Below are 17,773 nucleotides of genomic sequence, written 5' to 3' on the forward strand. Positions count from 1 at the left end.
AATGGATAGTAAGAATTGGTCTTCAGTTGCCCAAAATAAATAAATAAAAATTTCTTAGCAAAGATGAACTACACTTTTTAGATTTTGTTTTCTTTTTCTTTTCTACTTATTTTGAAATACGTTGGTTTCATTTTTATTTTCTCCCAAAAATCATGAGTTTTTCTTTTGAAAAATGCAAACTCTTTTAATTTTGTTTTTAATATAAACTTTGGTAATGATTTTTACCGAAATTTAGTATCACACTAAAAATGAAGCAGTAGAGTGTGGATGGTAACAAAAGTGATGGGTTTATGAAACTTTTCTGATGTAATATGGACAACTTTTGTTGTACAATGTGTGAACAAAAATTGTATATTTGACGTAATATTGAGATTGTAGATTCCTCGACAAAAGATTTAAAATTTAGATTCATTGAGTGAATATATATATATAGTTCAATTTGTATCATAAATTTTTGCGTAAGTAATTTTTATGCAATTATTATATCAATTAATAAAGCAACAAACATTTTGACAAGTTTGTATCACTTTTAACTTTCAAGTTAAGGCATGAAGGTAGAAAATAACCAACAATTATTTAGTCTACTACATTAAGAAATTATGCACAATTGGTTTGTATAAGGCTTTTTTTTTTTTTTGAAATGGGATTGTATAAGGCTTTTATGCGGCTTTATTATATGGGGTTTAATTAATTATCAAGATCAAATAATTTGAAATTGACTACATAATTAGAATAAAAGAAATTAAGGAAATAAATTGTAAATCATATATATTTATCTAATGTTATTTATTTTGTTGTTTCCTCGGATTGTCTTTGCTACTAATGATTAAGTTATATATATTAAGTTTGATTAGTTTTCCAATCAATTTATTAGAAATCATATTAACTTAAATATAATTCATCCATTTCTGTACAAATATTAGTTTATTTATTTATTTTATTTTACATTTTATGAATATACAATATAATTAGTTTTCATTGGTCAATTAATTATTATGAATAAAAGTAGAAATTTTATCAAAAAATTTATTCAAAAGGTAAGCTACATTTATTATTTATTATGAAATAAAATTAAAATCATTACACTGAATATGAAACCAATGAAATATATATCATTGATTTGTTTCTAATAAAACAATAATGGTTAAAAGGTTGACCATCTCAATTTAAGACAAGCACTGGTTACATTCAGTGTTTTTTGCTCAGTTTCAGAGAATGGGGTTTCATTGGAGATATATTACAGTAATTCTTGCATATATAGATTTTAAGTATGTGCAAAGATCTAGAGAAACAAGAATTAAGAAATTAAGAGCACCGCTAATAGGCAGTTACCGGATTGTGCAATCAAAAGTAGTAGACAAAAATGATTAGAAGAGAATAACCAAATCAAAATACTATGATAAATTACTGGAGATATCATATTCGTGGAAAATTTTCAAATATTACACGAAGCGGAACATTTGATAATGTTGATGTATCGTGAAAACAAACAAAAAGAAATTGAAAAAAAATAAGAAGTGACCAAATCATGGATTTGTAATGTGTAACATGTTCTAAGCATATCCGGTTTATGTAAAGAGATATGTATTGCTAATAAAATATATATACACATGATCCAAGTGTGAGAGATATCATGTTTTTTCCAATATTGACTTTAGCCTAATAGGTATTTAGGTTGGAAAACCTTGTGATTCTGAAGAATGACATTATTGGCCAATTACATTAATTAAGACTTTTTCTAGTAATGAATGTAATTTGAATATCATTCAAATGGACAAAACAAACGGGGTAAATTCTGACTAAACAAAAAGTATAGGGAACGAAACCATACAAATAATAAACTTAAAGACCGATTCCGAAAATTCCAAAAAGTCAAAGCCACCTTCCTAACTTGTCTGTATCTAACAAATACGCACACAAAGACGAAGACAAAGAAGAGGAAGAAGAAGAGAATCAATCACACAAGAAAAACTATATAATTCTTCATTCTTATTATATATATAAATAGACTTCAATCTAAGCTTCGTTGTAGCTTCGTTCAATGTTGTTCTTTTAGATCTCGAAGAACACAAAAAGAGAATTTACAGAAGAAAAAATCAAAAACCATGGCGTCTAAATCGAAGCAGCATCTTCGTTATCAGCCGCGAAAGTCTCCGTCACGATCGACTCAGGCGTTCACAGTGCTAATACTTTTACTCGTAGTGATTCTGATTCTTCTGGGTCTTGGGATTTTGTCACTGCCTAATGCTAATAGAAACTCTTCCAAGACGAATGATTTGACCAACATTGTTAGGAAGAGGTTAGTGACGATTCCGATCTGGGTTTTGTTTTTTGATTTGAAAGTTTCGATTTTTTTGATTTGGGTTTTGGTAATTTTGTGTTAGTGAGACGAGTTACGAGGAAGGGAATGGAGAACGTTGGGTTGAAGTGATTTCTTGGGAGCCTCGAGCTGTTGTGTATCACAATTTCTTGGTACGTTTTTGTTTCTCTTTGATGGTTTTGGAGTTTGATTGCTTCTTCATGTTTGTATTTCTTGTTAGACAAGATATTAGCTTTGAGATTGTTTTGCTTCTAAATTTTGATGGATCGGGTTTGACTTTAATCTTCTTGAATCTTACATTGAGGATTTGTGATGAATTGTGTTGACTTTGTTCTGCACTAGAGTTTATGTTTTTGGTTTTCTTGAATCTTCCATTGGAAATGTTGAGTGAAAAATGGCTAAGAGGAATGAATCAGATGTTTCTCTCATGAGAAGGATTGGAAATGTGGTTTTAAGATGTGATCTTGAGCTTTGTTTTTTCTTCTCATCTCTGTATCTGTAGACCAATGAAGAATGTGAGCACTTGATCAGCCTGGCTAAACCAAACATGGTTAAGTCAACTGTTGTTGATGAGAAAACTGGTGGGAGCAAAGATAGCAGGTTTGTAGCAACCTCTTTCCTTTTGTCCTTGTAGTTTAGCTTGGGAATTTTTGTTGTTTTCTAATTGATTGGGTATCAATCATGTGCAGAGTAAGGACTAGCTCAGGAACTTTCCTTAAAAGAGGACATGATGAAGTTGTCGAGGTGATTGAGAAAAGGATTTCAGATTTCACCTTCATTCCTGTTGGTAAGTGCCCTTTGCTTTAGTTATCCAATACTTTGATGCCCTGTAGGAAGTATTAAAACATCGTAAGATCACTAGTTGCAGTTACTCTTGATATCATGTGTTTTGTTCATTTAGAAAACCTTATGTGAGTTTGTGGATCATACTTTTGTTTATAGAAAATGGTGAAGGTCTTCAAGTTCTTCACTACCAAGTTGGGCAGAAGTATGAGCCTCACTATGACTATTTCTTGGATGAGTTCAACACCAAGAATGGAGGACAAAGAATAGCTACTGTGCTTATGTACCTGTAAGTAATTTACAAAAGTCGCAATCCTCTGTTCTCAGTGAATTTCTGTGTTCAGTCTTGTTATTTTTTTTACACGTTACTTAGCTCGGATGTCGATGATGGTGGCGAGACTGTGTTCCCTGCAGCAAAAGGAAACATTAGTGCAGTGCCATGGTGGAACGAGCTCTCAAAATGTGGCAAAGAAGGACTATCTGTTCTACCAAAGAAGCGAGATGCTTTACTTTTCTGGAACATGAGGCCTGATGCCTCTCTAGACCCTTCGAGTTTACACGGTAAAGACTAAAGAGATTCTACACCGAAAACTATCCTTTTGCTTTCTCTTGAAGCTAATACATGATATCAGTCTCTAAACTTTAACATCCTATGCTTTCATTTTCAGGTGGATGTCCAGTGGTGAAAGGAAACAAATGGTCATCCACGAAATGGTTCCATGTCCACGAGTTCAAGGTTTAAGAGAAACAAAACACAAAAGCTAAAACTCGAGGAGGTAATCTCAAGATACCTCTCTAATGACATCTTCAAGATTGCCTCTCAAGTTCTTTATTCATTATCTGCAACCTCACATTTTCATTTATCAATCTGTAGGTTTCCACGGTAGCTTCAAATTTGTGTGGATACAGGTAAACAGGTGTAATGTGTATTTCCCTTTTGAAATGAGAGATCTTTTAGGACATTGGAGGCTGTTCTTTCATGGGGATTATTTGAACTTTTTCTTTGGAACTATTTAAAACTATTTGTACTTCACGACATGTTCGGATCTGAGTTTTGTAACTTTAACAACTGAATACAACCATGCATTTTCAGGTTTACATGCACAACTATATTGAGTTGATTAATAGAGTTGAACAAAATGTTTGTATTGATATGTTATTTGCTTCGATCTGATTACATTTACTTGCATAAGAAAACGAATTAGAAAGCTTAATATCCATGAAAAAGCATGAACGTTAAATTTAGTAATAATTGATAGATGTAATATAATATATATATATATATATACATCTCTTTATATTTATTAGGTAAAAGATCTATAAATGTATGGACTACCAATATGGCTTTTTTTTCTTTGATAAAAGTAAAATTATTATTATTTTTGCAGATTTTATAAACTTATTTATCAAACTAATTACTAACTCATTAAAATTCTAAAGATATTAAGCAAGACAAAATCTATGTATATTCCACTACCTTTTTTGCTAATCATATGACTCAAATCTTTGTAGCTACACTTCAAATATTCCACGTGGAAACATACCGAAACAAAATTGCACAAACCATCACCTAAATTGAACTATAAAAAGGGATATAGAGTAACTTTTACCAAAAAAAAAACAAAAAAAACCTTTGAGAATGAAGAGCATGATCTTGAAGCTTTTGTTATTGGTTTCTCTTCTAGTTGTTGTCATCCGTAAGTACACCTTACCAACAATATCAATTTGAAACAAACCAACTAATACATTATTCTCTTTACCAATAGTTATTATAGGACCAAAGATGGCAAACTATACATATTCTCTTATATATTATTATTTATTATAAAGTAGATTTGGATCATTTAGTTAATTTTGTTGTTGTTGTATCAATTTGAAGGACAAAGTTATGCGGTTGCGGATTATTGCGATGGAGACGATGACTGCAAACTGGTATGCATACCACCTTACGCTTGCAACCTAACCCGACACCTTTGTATGTGTAACCCAAACCCAAGTCATGATCATGCCAGTTCTTCTGAAGAACATTGTATTCCAGGACACAAAGATTGTGGTGGCATCCACTGAAATTGTAATGACAAAAATGCATATGTATATGTTTTCTGCTTTTAAAAAAAAAAATATTTGGAACAAAATGAAGTATAATTTATGAAATTTGATGTATTATATGTTGATAATCATGATATACACCGCGGATTAAATCATTATTTATTTATATTTTTCTGATGAAATGTTTTGATTAGATATTATAATTTTGAATGATGTGTCATGCTAAGAAGAGCTCCAAAAACTGATGTATCAAAGTCGGAGAGAATCTCATTTTATTTCTATTGTGTTGATGATACATAAATGCTATTTATTAATATATTTTCATATCTTAGAAACTTTTTTTTTTATATAGAAATTTTAATTATCGAACTAATATTTTATCTCATTAAAATTTTTAAAGTTGTGAAGCAAATCAAGCAATATACAATACATATATGAATCAATTAATATTCCACTACTTTTTCATGTTTATTGGTACTGACCATTTTTGGTTAGTCATACTCATATCTAGTAGTAATTACACCTAGAAGATCTCCAACGTCGAAATATACAAACATATTTTTGTTTTTATAGTTCAAACTATCACCTAAATTGGACTATAAAAAGGGATATATAACACCATAACCTTCACCACTGAAACTTGAAAGCAAAAATAAAATTAAATAGTTTTGATAATGAAGAGCACATTCTTGAAGTTTTTGTTATTAGTTACTGTTTTAGTCGGTGTCTTCCGTAAGTATTACCTTACCAACAATATCATTCTGAAACAAAAAGTTCATCATTTTTCTTTAAGATTTACATTTCTTTTAATTGTAATTTTGTTATATTATTGTTTATTGTGTTTGAAGGACAAAACTATGCAGTAGGAAGTTATTGTACTAAAGACAGTGACTGCAAGTTAGTATGCATACCACCGTATGCTTGCAGCTTGACCCGTCACGTTTGTATGTGTCATCCTAACGATAACAATTCTTCTAAAGAACGTTTTATTCCAGAACATAAAGGTTTTGGTAAGAAAAAACTTCCATATCATCAATTGAAAATATAATGACAAAAATGGATATACATGTTCTGAAAAAAATGTTATTATAAAATAAATGTAATATTACTTTTTAAGATATCAAATCGTAAACTACTTAATTAATTGGATTTTTCTTAGATGATATTTATAAAACAAAGAAAAATATAAGGTGAAATACAACTTAAGCCGGTGGAAAAACAAAAATTTTCCAAAATTTAAAGTCCAAACGACGAAAACAAAGTCGGCGATTTTTTATCGTAAACTACTTAAATGACTAAAGTTTTTGATTTTAAACATAAAAGCCTTTTTAGAAAGAAAGACAAATAGCCAGTAGTTTGATAATCTTGGTTATATTATCTTAAGGTTTTATTGCCGGTAGTTTATGTTCTTGGTTTAAGATTTCGGCTCCTTTTATTTTTGATTGCAAATTTTCTGTTTTATATTTCGTTTTTCTTTTGATTTCCTTATATAGGACTAGTGACTCTGGGGACATTACCGTCGTCCGCCGGCTTAAGTTTCCCTCTTTTGGGCGTTGTACGTATTTCATTCTTAGTTTCACAACAAGTTTTAATATAATTCCAGTTGACAAAAAAAAAGACAAATAAGCATTATCTTTGCTTCAAACATAATTAGGCGGCACCCAAAAACATATACATCTATTGACCGAGGTCGGAGATTATTATTAGACAATCACGGTCAAAAATATAAAACTTGAGCATCGATTATATATACATAGATGTATATGTTTGGTTGCCGCTGCCGTCTAATTATGTTCGGATTGACTTGTTTAACTCGTCTATGACCTAAGTCTTCAACATGGTACTTGTAGTTGTAGACTTTGTGTTCTATGACAAAGTCTTATTGGTTAAAAAAAATGGTTACGTCGAAGTTATATTTCCTTATATAATAAGAGTGTAAGCTCAAGATTATCAAGAGCTAAAAAAGGAACGAACACATGTATCTTCTTTCGGCTACACACGTAGACCATACACACAAAAACAAAACCATTCTTATCATAAATACGTCTACGTATGTATTTATGTAACTCTGATGTGTTGTGTATGGGGACTCACCTAGTGACCTAGTGGCATGGACCCAAATGTTCTTAGGATTGTATAAAAATATATTTGATCTAAAATATCTTCCGGGATGATATTATTTTGTTTAAATGTCGTATAAATAATACATCAGGATCGAGTATTTAATACAAGGAAGCCACTATGTTACATGTATTATTTGAGATATTTGTGTGTTTAAATAAGTGTTTGAATACTTTACTTTGGAGATAGAGATAGACACATCTCTTCTTCTGACATCGAATTCATTATTTAGATATACATGTGTTTAATGTCATGTGCATTGAAGATGTGTTACAAAGCTTACTGCGCAGTGCCGTCTCATGGTGTAAGCCACGGCAGTGACTGCTTCGGTCATCCGTAAAACAATGCTTTGATTTGCAAAGTGTTCACGTTTTTATTTGTTAACTGAATCTGGACACAAAGCTTACAATTCACAACTACTCATTTCTTTTTGTTTGTTTGAAGTAAACACATTTTTGTATTATATTGCCACTATATGATGGGGAAAACTTTAGTTGCATCAAGATTCACAATTTTAAAATTGGTGTTTTCGAATATTATGATTTTCTTGAACATATATCTATTAATTTAAAGGTATGCTTGCTATAATTTCTATTAATAATATATAATGGTGTTTTATTTTGTCTGTCAATTATAATAAAATATTGGGTTGGTAAAATAGGTATATCTAATAACCATTTTTAACTAGTGGAATGAGACCAGTGAACTTAACTTAATTTTATATAAAAAAAGAAAATTTTCATGTGTACCATCCCTATCATACAATTATCTAAAAATGTTAGGTCAGGTTATTCTGACAGTTATTTGAAAAAAAAAATCCTAAAATTAATGTATACCATAAACTTTTACTTTGATCTAAAATGCACTAAATTGACTTAATGATAGCATGAAAATAAACCATGGACTTTAAATAAAATAAAATAAACTAATTTAAATGAACTTTGATTAGATTTAAAAAAATTCTGCAAAAAAGCTTTTAAATAACACATTTTTGCAACTTTATCTTCAATTTGAAAATTGCATATCAACAATACAAAGTCGAGCTTAATGTACGATATAACCTATTAGAGTTTTTAAATTTTAATATTCTCTATGTTTCAAAAAGATTGATGTCTTTGCTTTTTTCACACATATTAACAAAAATTAAATATTTATTTATAAATTAATTTATAACTATTTTTTGGTATTAAAAAAAATATAAACCATTAGGTAAAATGTCATGTGGAGAAAAACGTAAAGTAAAAATATTGTATCAGTTTAATTTAATTTACAAAATCAATTTTTTGGAAACAAAAAAATAATATCAAAAACAGAAAGAGTGTTAGATTTAGGTACTTCTTCATAAGACTTTTGATATAATATATTATTTATTTTTAACTTTTAGAAATTGAAAAGTGTGATCGAATGAGATTTTATTACGGGTTAAGTTGAACTTCGTGGACTTAATTAACTTTTTGTTAGTTTACAAGTAAACTTGCATAAATAATAAAACATAGAAGATATTTTTTTTTTGTAGAAACTCTAAATAAGATATTAACTCATGCATAAATTTTCTTGATTCATTTAAGATTGTTCGGGAAAACTATATATCATTTCAGACATTCGTTGAATTCTTGCACAAAACACAGGAAAATTTACAAAAATAAATTAGCTAGGGAAGATCCAAGGTCATCATCGTCTATGATGAAGTTAGTAACTTAGTATATCTAAAGTCAAAAGTTTGCAAGTGACGTTAATTAGATTATTAGCTTTTGAAAACGTTGGTTTCAATTTTGTAGAAACTTATTTAGAAAACAAAATTGTCAACTTAAATCATTTGTGTTATTATGTAAAATTTATATAAGTTGAATTTGAAAAATACGTTTAGTCTTTTTTTTTTTGTCAACAATACTAGCAATTAGCTCAAACGAGCCAATTCAGGGGACAATTGTTTACATACTTAACAGGGAACGGAGTGGTGCGAGCATTTCGCGCCAGAGAATCCGCTTTTACATAAGATTACGAGAAATATAATAAATAGAGAAAGATGAAAATTCTTCCCTATCAATAGCAATATCCTCAAGGTAGACAGAGAAGGCCGGCCACTCAAACGGAGAAGACACCATCTTCACCAAGTCGGAACGTTTAGTCATTTATTGTAATTATTTAAGCATTTGACTAAACAAATGAGAAAAAAAAAACAGGCATTTAGTTCTATACAAAATTAGAATTTTTCTACCAAAAATAAAATAAAATACCAAATTAGGATTTTGAGTCTCATCAAAAAAAAAAAAAAGACAAAAAGCGGAAATTTGGATCAAAATCCTACAAAAATAATTAAAAATGGAACAATTTAACAAAAAGGTGGTAAAAATCTGAAAATGACATTTTTAATCATGTTTTTATGATGTTAATCTTAATCACAAATCAAACACCTTGCTTTCTCCTAAGTCCTAAGTCCTAATCCTAAGTCCTACCCTAATTACTTTTCTAAGCTAAAGTGTAGTATAATTCAAAATTGGGAAATGAGACTATTACCTAAGAAATAACGTCCTCTAATTGGCTTACCTAAAGAAAAAAAACTGTTAGTTAATTACTAATTTTCAAAAGATGTGCTATGCCAAATTGATGATAGATAAGAAAGTTGTATGCCCCGTGAGGGCTCTCATCTCTCATTTTCTATAAGTTCTCTTCTTCTATAAATCAATCTCTGACTCCGTGCTCTTTCTGAAAATTCGTAAAGTTTGAAACTTTCGTGGTATATATCGTCGTCGTCACTGATTGTGACATTCAAAACAAAACCCAAATAAAAAGATTAATCCTTTCTTCACCTACAACAAATTCTGGCCATGAAAGCAAACTCACCCGAGCTTTAAATGCTAAGTAGCGAAACATCCCATCTCCTCTCTTCCTCTCTCTCTCTCTCTCTCTCTCTCTCTCTCTCTCTCTCTATCTCTTAAGCACTAAGCAAAATCCCATCTTTTCTCTCTGTAGTAATCCTATATAAAGCCTCTCTCCAAGCTCTGTTTTTGTTATCTGGGTTCTCTTCGTTTACGCATAAGGGTTAAGTATGTCGTCTTCTTCTTCTTCTTCTTCTTCTTCTTCTTCTTCTTATAGATTCCAATCTGGGTTTTGTCCTCTTTCGTCAAGTCCTTCTCTTGGGAATTTCGTCGAACGGATTAAAGACGCTTGTCATTTCCTCGTCTCTGCTGTATTGGGGACCATTATCTCTGCGATCTTGACCTTCTTCTTCGCTTTAGGTTTGTTTTCTTTCTCTTCCCCTTTTCTTGGAATTGTTCTGGAGTTTCAAAAGACTCGATTTTTGGATCTGATTTTGTCTCTGTGCAGTCAAATATTTGTTGTTGCTCTGCTGCAAATTCTGAGATTGTTTTGGTAACTTATCTTTGATTGGGTTGATATGAATCATTGAATTGATATGGTTATTAGAAATTGGTTAGCTTGGAGCTAAGAAAGTTGTTTCCTTTTTTCATGTTTAGTGGGCACATTGCTAGGCGCACTTACAGGAGCTTTGATAGGCCAAGAAACTGAGAGTGGTTTCATTAGAGGAGCAGCAATTGGAGCCATTTCAGGAGCTGTTTTCTCTATTGAGGTCTTTGAATCATCTCTCGATCTCTGGAAATCCGATGAGTCAGGTTTCGGATGTCTTCTCTATTTGGTGAGCAGCAACACTTTACCCTGTTTTCAAGTTGCTATGAAGTTTGGAATGTATGTATATTTGGATATTTGATTGGATTGAACTTCGAATTGACTAGTGTTTCTTTTGTGTGTAGATTGATGTCATTGTTAGTCTTCTAAGCGGGAGACTTGTACGGGAACGCATAGGTCCTGCAATGCTAAGTGCGGTGCAAAGTCAAGTACGTTTTTGCATACAAAGCTTTTCAGAACTTTTAACATTCCCGTTTTATTCGCATCTTCATCTTTATTAATCTTTCTTTGTCTTGTTTCTCCTGATCAGATGGGAGCTGTGGATTCATCCTTTGATGATCAAATAAGCCTCTTTGATACAGGAGGCTCAAAAGGATTGACAGGAGACCTGGTTGAGAAAATCCCAAAGATGACAATTACTGGTACAAATAACACAGATGCTTTTGAGAACACAGACTCTTGTTCTGTTTGTCTTCAGGTTGGTTCTAAACATCAGTTTGCTTCGTGTTAGCTCATTATATCGAATCAAGTACGTGACTGAAACCTGTTTTGGGGATTTTCTTCTCCTTGTATCTGATTTTGCAGGATTTCCAGCTTGGTGAAACAGTTAGAAGCTTGCCTCATTGTCATCACATGTTTCACTTACCCTGCATAGACAATTGGCTCCTCAGGCATGGTTCTTGCCCAATGTGTAGACGTGACCTTTAATCTCTCTCTCTCTCCCCGTTGTCCATCTCTCATAATGGAGTCAAACCGCGCAGTTCAGATATATCTACAGCTCGTACCACAAGAGCCGGCTCTGCTCCTCTTCCTCTTCCACAACTTTCATGTAAATTACAGTTCCTTTTGGCTGTTTACATTACCGCACCTCTCTTTTTCTTTCTGAGTCTTTTGTAGGACTCCTAGTTCTCTAATGTTATGTTTTAGTTAGCCCTTGTACAAAGAAACACACAAAAATAGAGTTTTTGTTTACCTAATTATTTATTCTGGCTAAAGATTGTGTCACTTGTGTTCCATTGAGCCAGAAACTAGTTTGGTCGGCTTTATTTTGAGCACTTGAAACCAGATACAATACTGACGACACCAAATCCATTGAACGATACTACTAGATTCTTGTCTGGTGGAACCAAACTAAAGTACTTACGTATTTAAAGCACTCTTTTATGTAAAATTTGCTCTACCTAACAATACTTAAAAATCAGTTGGTTCTTTCTGTCTGTGAAGTCGTTGTCTAGCACCAGATTGCAATATTGAATCGTAATTAAAATGACTCCTACTAAAATACTATGTCCTCTAGTTCTTCTGGTAGTTCTGTTACACTAAACACACTGCATCAGAGCCTTTGTACTGCTCCTAGTACTCATAACTTTTATCACATGGTATTGTTTTTTAGGGTAGTTAAAAGAAGTTCCAAGGATTTAATACAGATCGTAACAAAAAACAAATTTAGCTTGGCTGCTTAATATGCTATGGCATCAACTGTTTTGTTAGCTGTTTACATGTTGCAAGTAATGAGACTGAGCCACCTTGCAGCACCGTGTTTGCCCGAGGTGTAGACTTAAGTAGACATGACGTTTAATCTCTCTCCCCATGCTCTTCGTGCTCTTCCTCTAGTCTTATGTAAATGACAGTTCTTTTTAGGACTCCTAGTTCTCTAATGTTAGGTTTAGTCAGCATATATATGAATCACTCAAAAATTGAGTTTTGTTTATTTAAATTCTTTTTTATATCTTCTGGCTAATGTTGTGTGACTTGTGTTCCATTACGCCAGAAAACTAGTTGTTCGGCTTTTTCTTGAGGACTTAAAACCAGAGACACGAGTAGTTAAATATTAAAGGCACAAGTACGTACTTATATATCCAAATCACTCTCTAATGTGATATCAAACTTTTTTTGTGTGTGTGTCTGAAGTCATTGTCCATCCCCATATTGCAAAATCCAGTCGTAAATTCGTAATTAATATGACTTCTACGATTAATTTCTGACCTCTCCCTCCCTCAGAGTCTTAAACAATTCTAAGTGCTCTTAATTGTTGTTTCCTTAGCTGTCAACTTCCAATTACAATATTGGCCTCAAAACTCAGTGCAAAGATGAGAAATTTTTGCTCAAAGTGTTGCGAGTAGGGAAACGACCAACAAAGTTGCTTTGATAAGCATCAACTAAATTGCTTTGCTAAGCTTCAACAAAGTTGCTTTGATAAGCATCAACTAAATTGCTTTGCTAAGCTTCAACTGAGTTGCTTTGCTAAGCATCAACTAGAGTATTTTGTCCTCTGACAGGTTGAAAGTTGTACATTCTTTCGTAGCAAGCTTAATCACATTCGATATGTATATTATAAAAGGATATAGGTAGATTGAACCGAGTAGGCATGAAGAAACTAATAAGAACATATCAAAACCTATAATTAGTCTCGGATCCTTTCATAGGTCTAGAGATTTACCCTGAGTTATTAAAAAAGAAAAGAAAATTCTAGAGAAAAATAATTTTGATCACGTAATTGAAGTTTTAAATCAATTAACGATTCTATTATTCTAATATGAGAATAGGATCCCTTTTCTAAATATATAACTCTATATCATTATATTTTAAAGTATGTCTAAGGATTTTAGCAATCCTTATAATTCTACTTGTACCACGAAAACTACGTCAAATTTTAGAAATATATACAGTATTTGACACAAGCAACACTTGTATCATTAGATTCAAAGTTCAACGAAAAGCTTGCAACAATTCAAACGAAAATAAAACCAACGAAAACAAAAATACAATAAAACGAAATTAAAAGACAAAACATTAAAACAAGAAAAAAGTGATAAAGTTTTAAAATAGGTTTCAAGATTCCGAGAGCAATAGACGAGTCGATATCTTAGATCATTTTGAGCATATGCTTTCTTGACTTTTTATCAATCTTAGCTCTTTGCATCTCCAAGTGTAGAGCAATCTGCATCTGCTCCATCTCTCTTTGAGCCTTTAACATGGCAGCTAGCTCTGAATTCGCCGAGCTTCTTCCACTACTACTTCCTCCTTCTCCACCTCTTCCTCTTCCTCCTCTTTTCGGCTTTTCCTCTTCTTCAGCGACGCATGAATGTAAATGAGCACCAAAGTCACATGTCTTGCAATAGTACAACCACTGATTATCCAACATAGTTTCGTCGCAAACATCGCAGCCAAACACGTGATCCTTTGGGCAAGGAAGACTGTAGATCAAAGCGAGCGTGTGGGCGTGCTCGCTATGCTTCATGGTCTCTGGCATAGACACACATCCAACGTGAACATCGTACTGGCAGGTAGAGCAGTTGTAAGTGAACCCGGATCCATACTCACCACATGCGTTACAAGTGTACGTGGAGTTATTATTCTGTGGGGAATAGAGGAGGGTTAGAGGGTGATTAGGGTGAGACTTGTGACGGATCTCTCGTGGAAGATCCAAACATGACTTGTGCAAGAAGTAATCACAATCTGACTTTGTGCACTTGAAAGATGCACCGATTAGGTTTAGGTCGCAACCAGAGCAGATGATCTCGTCTTCAGCTTGGGCTTTGTAGCCGCGCAATGGATGGTTGTGGCTCGGGTGTCTCACTGAAGGTTTCCCTGAAGCCATTAGAGGTAATAATACTCTTAGATTTGTGTATTTTTTTTTGTTTCTTATTTTAGACAACAAGGTTTTAAGCTATTTATAGTGAAATTAGAAGAAGACTTTTGGTAATCAATTACATAGAAAAAATTTGAGAAATATAAGAGAGTTTACTTTTAGGGTAGAATCGTTATGTATTTTGGTTTGACTAACCAAGTTGTAGCTTGTCTTTTAAGTATAATGGAACAATAATGTCTCGCTCTATGAATATGTATTGGACATGGTTCACATTGGGATTTAAACGTAACTAAAGAGGTGGATTGGATAATTGCATAATAAACGAGTCAAAGTCTCAAATAAAGTCATTATCATGTTGGCCTAAAGTTTCAATACCGTTGACATAGTGAATGATGTGAAAGTCAAAATACTCACGCTTAGTCTCTAATGCATATCGTCGACAAGTCATCGGTACATTCAAGGATCGAGTCAAATTGTATGAAAGATTATTATTGAAAAATTTCTATACAACTTTTTATTAATAATGTATAAATCATATACACTTCTGATTTCGACCTGGACCACCATAGAAGAAGTGAATTCCCCAGAGATTATTATAGGCAGACCTAATGTTATAACACCCCTCTTGTGTCATATAAGAATAACCTTCTTTAGGTTTTATCTTAATATCGTGTTCATCAATTGCCTCAAGATTTTTAAAATAACTAGCCTTTTGATATCCCTCATCTGCAAAATGACCACTCCCCATATCTGTGGTCGTGTGCCGTGAACTATCTTTAAAGTTTATTATTTCTCCTCCCCACTGAATTTGAGTTGCACCATCTTTTAGATGGTTAAATAATATAGAAGGCCAATACCCAACAAATTCATGGTCGGTAAATTTCAACCACCAGTTTCCTGAATGTGGATCCTAGAAGAAAAAATAAACTTATATTTACTTGTAAAGTTATCATAAAATATCATAAGGTGGAAAATTGTATGTTATATTGACCTTCCATATAGTTGTAGGAATATGATATTGATGACCATTGTAGGTAGAAACATTACTAACAGCTGCACCTAATGCAAATTTTTGGTTTATAGGAACAAATCCGGAACAATCAAGATTGTAACAGCCTGATTTGTATCCATCCGCCTGTTTCCAAGTTACCAAACAATTAAAAAAAGAATTCATACTAAATACAGATTATTAAAATTAAAATAATTTAAGACAATACTAACAGTCCAGAAAATAAAGTATCTTGGATTGTCATCGCCATAACGATCATGATAGACCTAAGACAATGGGAAGATCGAAAAAATTGATCAAAGATAATTATATAAATATGTAAAAAGATGCAACATTGAAAATGTTTTTTAACCTGCCAACCAGCTTCAATGCTATTAACTTCAGAGAATGGACCAGCCATAACCCACATTTGTGCTAAGCTAAATTCTTTTGTCATTTGGACATAAGGTTTCCAAACGTTTATAACCGCTTGTGCTCCATGAAACTTACCTTTCACTTGAATTTGAGCATACTATATATGTACACACATACAAATATATCAAACGTAACATACATATATATATATATATATGGCTTTTCAAATACTATTTAGAGATATGTATTTTATATGCACCTCATGTATGGAGTTACTAGTTGAATTAAATAGTTTAGGATGATGTATGATGTTTGGATTCTTTCTGCCATATTTCTTTATCGATCTTGTTCGTAAAATATCTCGTCTTTTTGTTCTTCTTATTGGAATACTGTTTTTGGGACATTTTCCGTTGATTGTCCAGAGTTGTGTCACAGTGCTTTGTTTTTCATTGGCTGAAGATTTCATGTTCAATTCTTTTGGGTAGGAACTTGGTCTCATCTACAACACAATAATGTTAGCAACAAATAAGAAACTAAACAGGAAAAATGCTAAGTGAAGTATTATATATTTAATTCCATCATTTGAAACAATGTTGATTTTGTATATATGACATGATTTTAAGTCTAATGCTACTTTCGAAGAAAGATTATCTATATTTTGTAGATGAGTTAGATATTTATGTTAATAATTTTCTTTAGGTCAAAAATTTTCAAAAGGTCTGTAATTTTAAGTTAGAAAAAAAAAGAATTAAGAACCTGAATAGTGTAGTTTTTGAATAAAGGATTATCATAAATTGGGTGATCCTTCATATGAATACAATCTATTATATCTCCATCTGGACTCTACATAGAAATTATAAAATGTACATTAATTATAATTTGGTGAAACTAAAAATTTATTTTGGTTTAACTTTTTTTTTTGTTTAAACCCACAAATAGTATCAACCTTAATGGATTTAAGAGGAGGTTTGTTGACTCTTTTTAAGATTCTATCCACTTCTGCATCATCATGAGTATCAAAAAATTCACTTCCAATGACTATTGCCGCCACAATTAGAATATGGAGCACAAGATATGATATCATCGTCGGCCTGATTATGGTTAAGAGTATATAATAAAATTCATATGGTATTTATGAAGTGCTTCATTTTCTTAAGTTAATTTTTTTATATGAAAATTTGTGCCAAAGAAAAGTTAAGACATTTATGTATAAAATTTCTATACTTTAATAGTTTTAATTTATTAAAGAATAGACATCAATTAAAAGCAAGATATAATATATATTTTCCTTGAAATAGACTAATTTATTTAGATATATACTAATATAATTAATGTAGACATAAATATTTGTACATACTGTATATGGATAGATCATTTTTTACAAAAAAGATATACATATTATATGATATTTATTACTCTTTTCATTTTACTTTAAAGGTTGGGTTTTAGTTGGACCTTGAACCGTTTGCTGATCTTTTCTCATTTCATTTCGTTGACTCTCCCCATCAACTCCTCGAACTGTAATTATTGGGCCTACATTTATGAAGACTTTTTCCCGTACTATTAATGAGTTTTACAGGATGGGCCTTTTAACCGTCGAAGCCCAGTACTAACATTTAGGAAACTTCAATAAAAAAATGAAATTAATCATTGAGCTAAAGTTTCTATACAAAATTTAACCTAATAGAGAGATTTGGCAAATGAATATGAAATGTTGAATTGACTTGGTAACCCGTAACATCTACGTACAAGTTGGAACATTTCCAAAAACAATCGAACATGCACAATTTGGTTTTGTCTAAACCTAAAGACAAAACAAAAGGAACAACAGCCACAACACTCCTAAATAGCTAAACAGTACACAGATATCACAAAGCTACAAGGGTTAACGGAAACAACT

General features: G+C 31.9%; 5 protein-coding genes and 1 long non-coding RNA gene across 6 annotated transcripts; 4 read left to right on the top strand and 2 right to left on the bottom strand.

The window, feature by feature from the left end:
- The first annotated feature begins 1,937 nt into the window (after positions 1 to 1,937).
- Positions 1,938 to 4,255, top strand: LOC17893435 (prolyl 4-hydroxylase 5). Its single transcript, XM_006298186.2, has 8 exons — positions 1,938 to 2,299; positions 2,385 to 2,472; positions 2,823 to 2,920; positions 3,010 to 3,107; positions 3,263 to 3,392; positions 3,477 to 3,664; positions 3,772 to 3,879; positions 3,978 to 4,255. The coding sequence occupies exons 1-7, from the start codon at positions 2,106 to 2,108 to the stop codon at positions 3,843 to 3,845; spliced, it is 870 nt and encodes a 289-aa protein (XP_006298248.1). The 5' UTR covers positions 1,938 to 2,105; the 3' UTR covers positions 3,846 to 3,879; positions 3,978 to 4,255.
- A 316-nt stretch (positions 4,256 to 4,571) lies between these two features.
- LOC17893639 (putative defensin-like protein 256) lies at positions 4,572 to 5,307 on the top strand. The gene is made up of 2 exons (XM_006299491.2): positions 4,572 to 4,800; positions 4,983 to 5,307. Exons 1-2 carry the CDS (start codon positions 4,743 to 4,745, stop codon positions 5,168 to 5,170), a joined length of 246 nt encoding a protein of 81 aa, XP_006299553.2. The 5' UTR covers positions 4,572 to 4,742; the 3' UTR covers positions 5,171 to 5,307.
- Positions 5,308 to 5,787: 480 nt separating this feature from the next.
- LOC17890873 lies at positions 5,788 to 6,296 on the top strand. The gene is made up of 2 exons (XR_002834734.1): positions 5,788 to 5,884; positions 6,001 to 6,296. It is a non-coding gene; the product is annotated as an uncharacterized LOC17890873 (long non-coding RNA).
- A 3,625-nt stretch (positions 6,297 to 9,921) lies between these two features.
- Positions 9,922 to 11,923, top strand: LOC17891840 (NEP1-interacting protein 2). Its single transcript, XM_006298351.2, has 5 exons — positions 9,922 to 10,512; positions 10,750 to 10,928; positions 11,044 to 11,127; positions 11,229 to 11,396; positions 11,504 to 11,923. The coding sequence occupies exons 1-5, from the start codon at positions 10,323 to 10,325 to the stop codon at positions 11,624 to 11,626; spliced, it is 744 nt and encodes a 247-aa protein (XP_006298413.1). The 5' UTR covers positions 9,922 to 10,322; the 3' UTR covers positions 11,627 to 11,923.
- A 1,783-nt stretch (positions 11,924 to 13,706) lies between these two features.
- On the bottom strand, positions 13,707 to 14,535 carry LOC17891531. The gene has a single exon (XM_006298885.2). It carries the CDS (start codon positions 14,517 to 14,519, stop codon positions 13,785 to 13,787), a length of 735 nt encoding a protein of 244 aa, XP_006298947.1. The 5' UTR covers positions 14,520 to 14,535; the 3' UTR covers positions 13,707 to 13,784.
- A 507-nt stretch (positions 14,536 to 15,042) lies between these two features.
- Positions 15,043 to 16,957, bottom strand: LOC17893604. Its single transcript, XM_006299233.1, has 7 exons — positions 16,820 to 16,957; positions 16,630 to 16,716; positions 16,133 to 16,372; positions 15,872 to 16,030; positions 15,732 to 15,785; positions 15,502 to 15,645; positions 15,043 to 15,420 (listed from the first exon to the last, which is right to left on the bottom strand). The coding sequence occupies exons 1-7, from the start codon at positions 16,955 to 16,957 to the stop codon at positions 15,043 to 15,045; spliced, it is 1,200 nt and encodes a 399-aa protein (XP_006299295.1).
- Positions 16,958 to 17,773: the final 816 nt, after the last annotated feature.

Source organism: Capsella rubella, unplaced genomic scaffold, assembly GCF_000375325.1.
Source record: "Capsella rubella cultivar Monte Gargano unplaced genomic scaffold, Caprub1_0 scaffold_3, whole genome shotgun sequence".
Taxonomy (NCBI): Eukaryota; Viridiplantae; Streptophyta; class Magnoliopsida; order Brassicales; family Brassicaceae; genus Capsella; species Capsella rubella.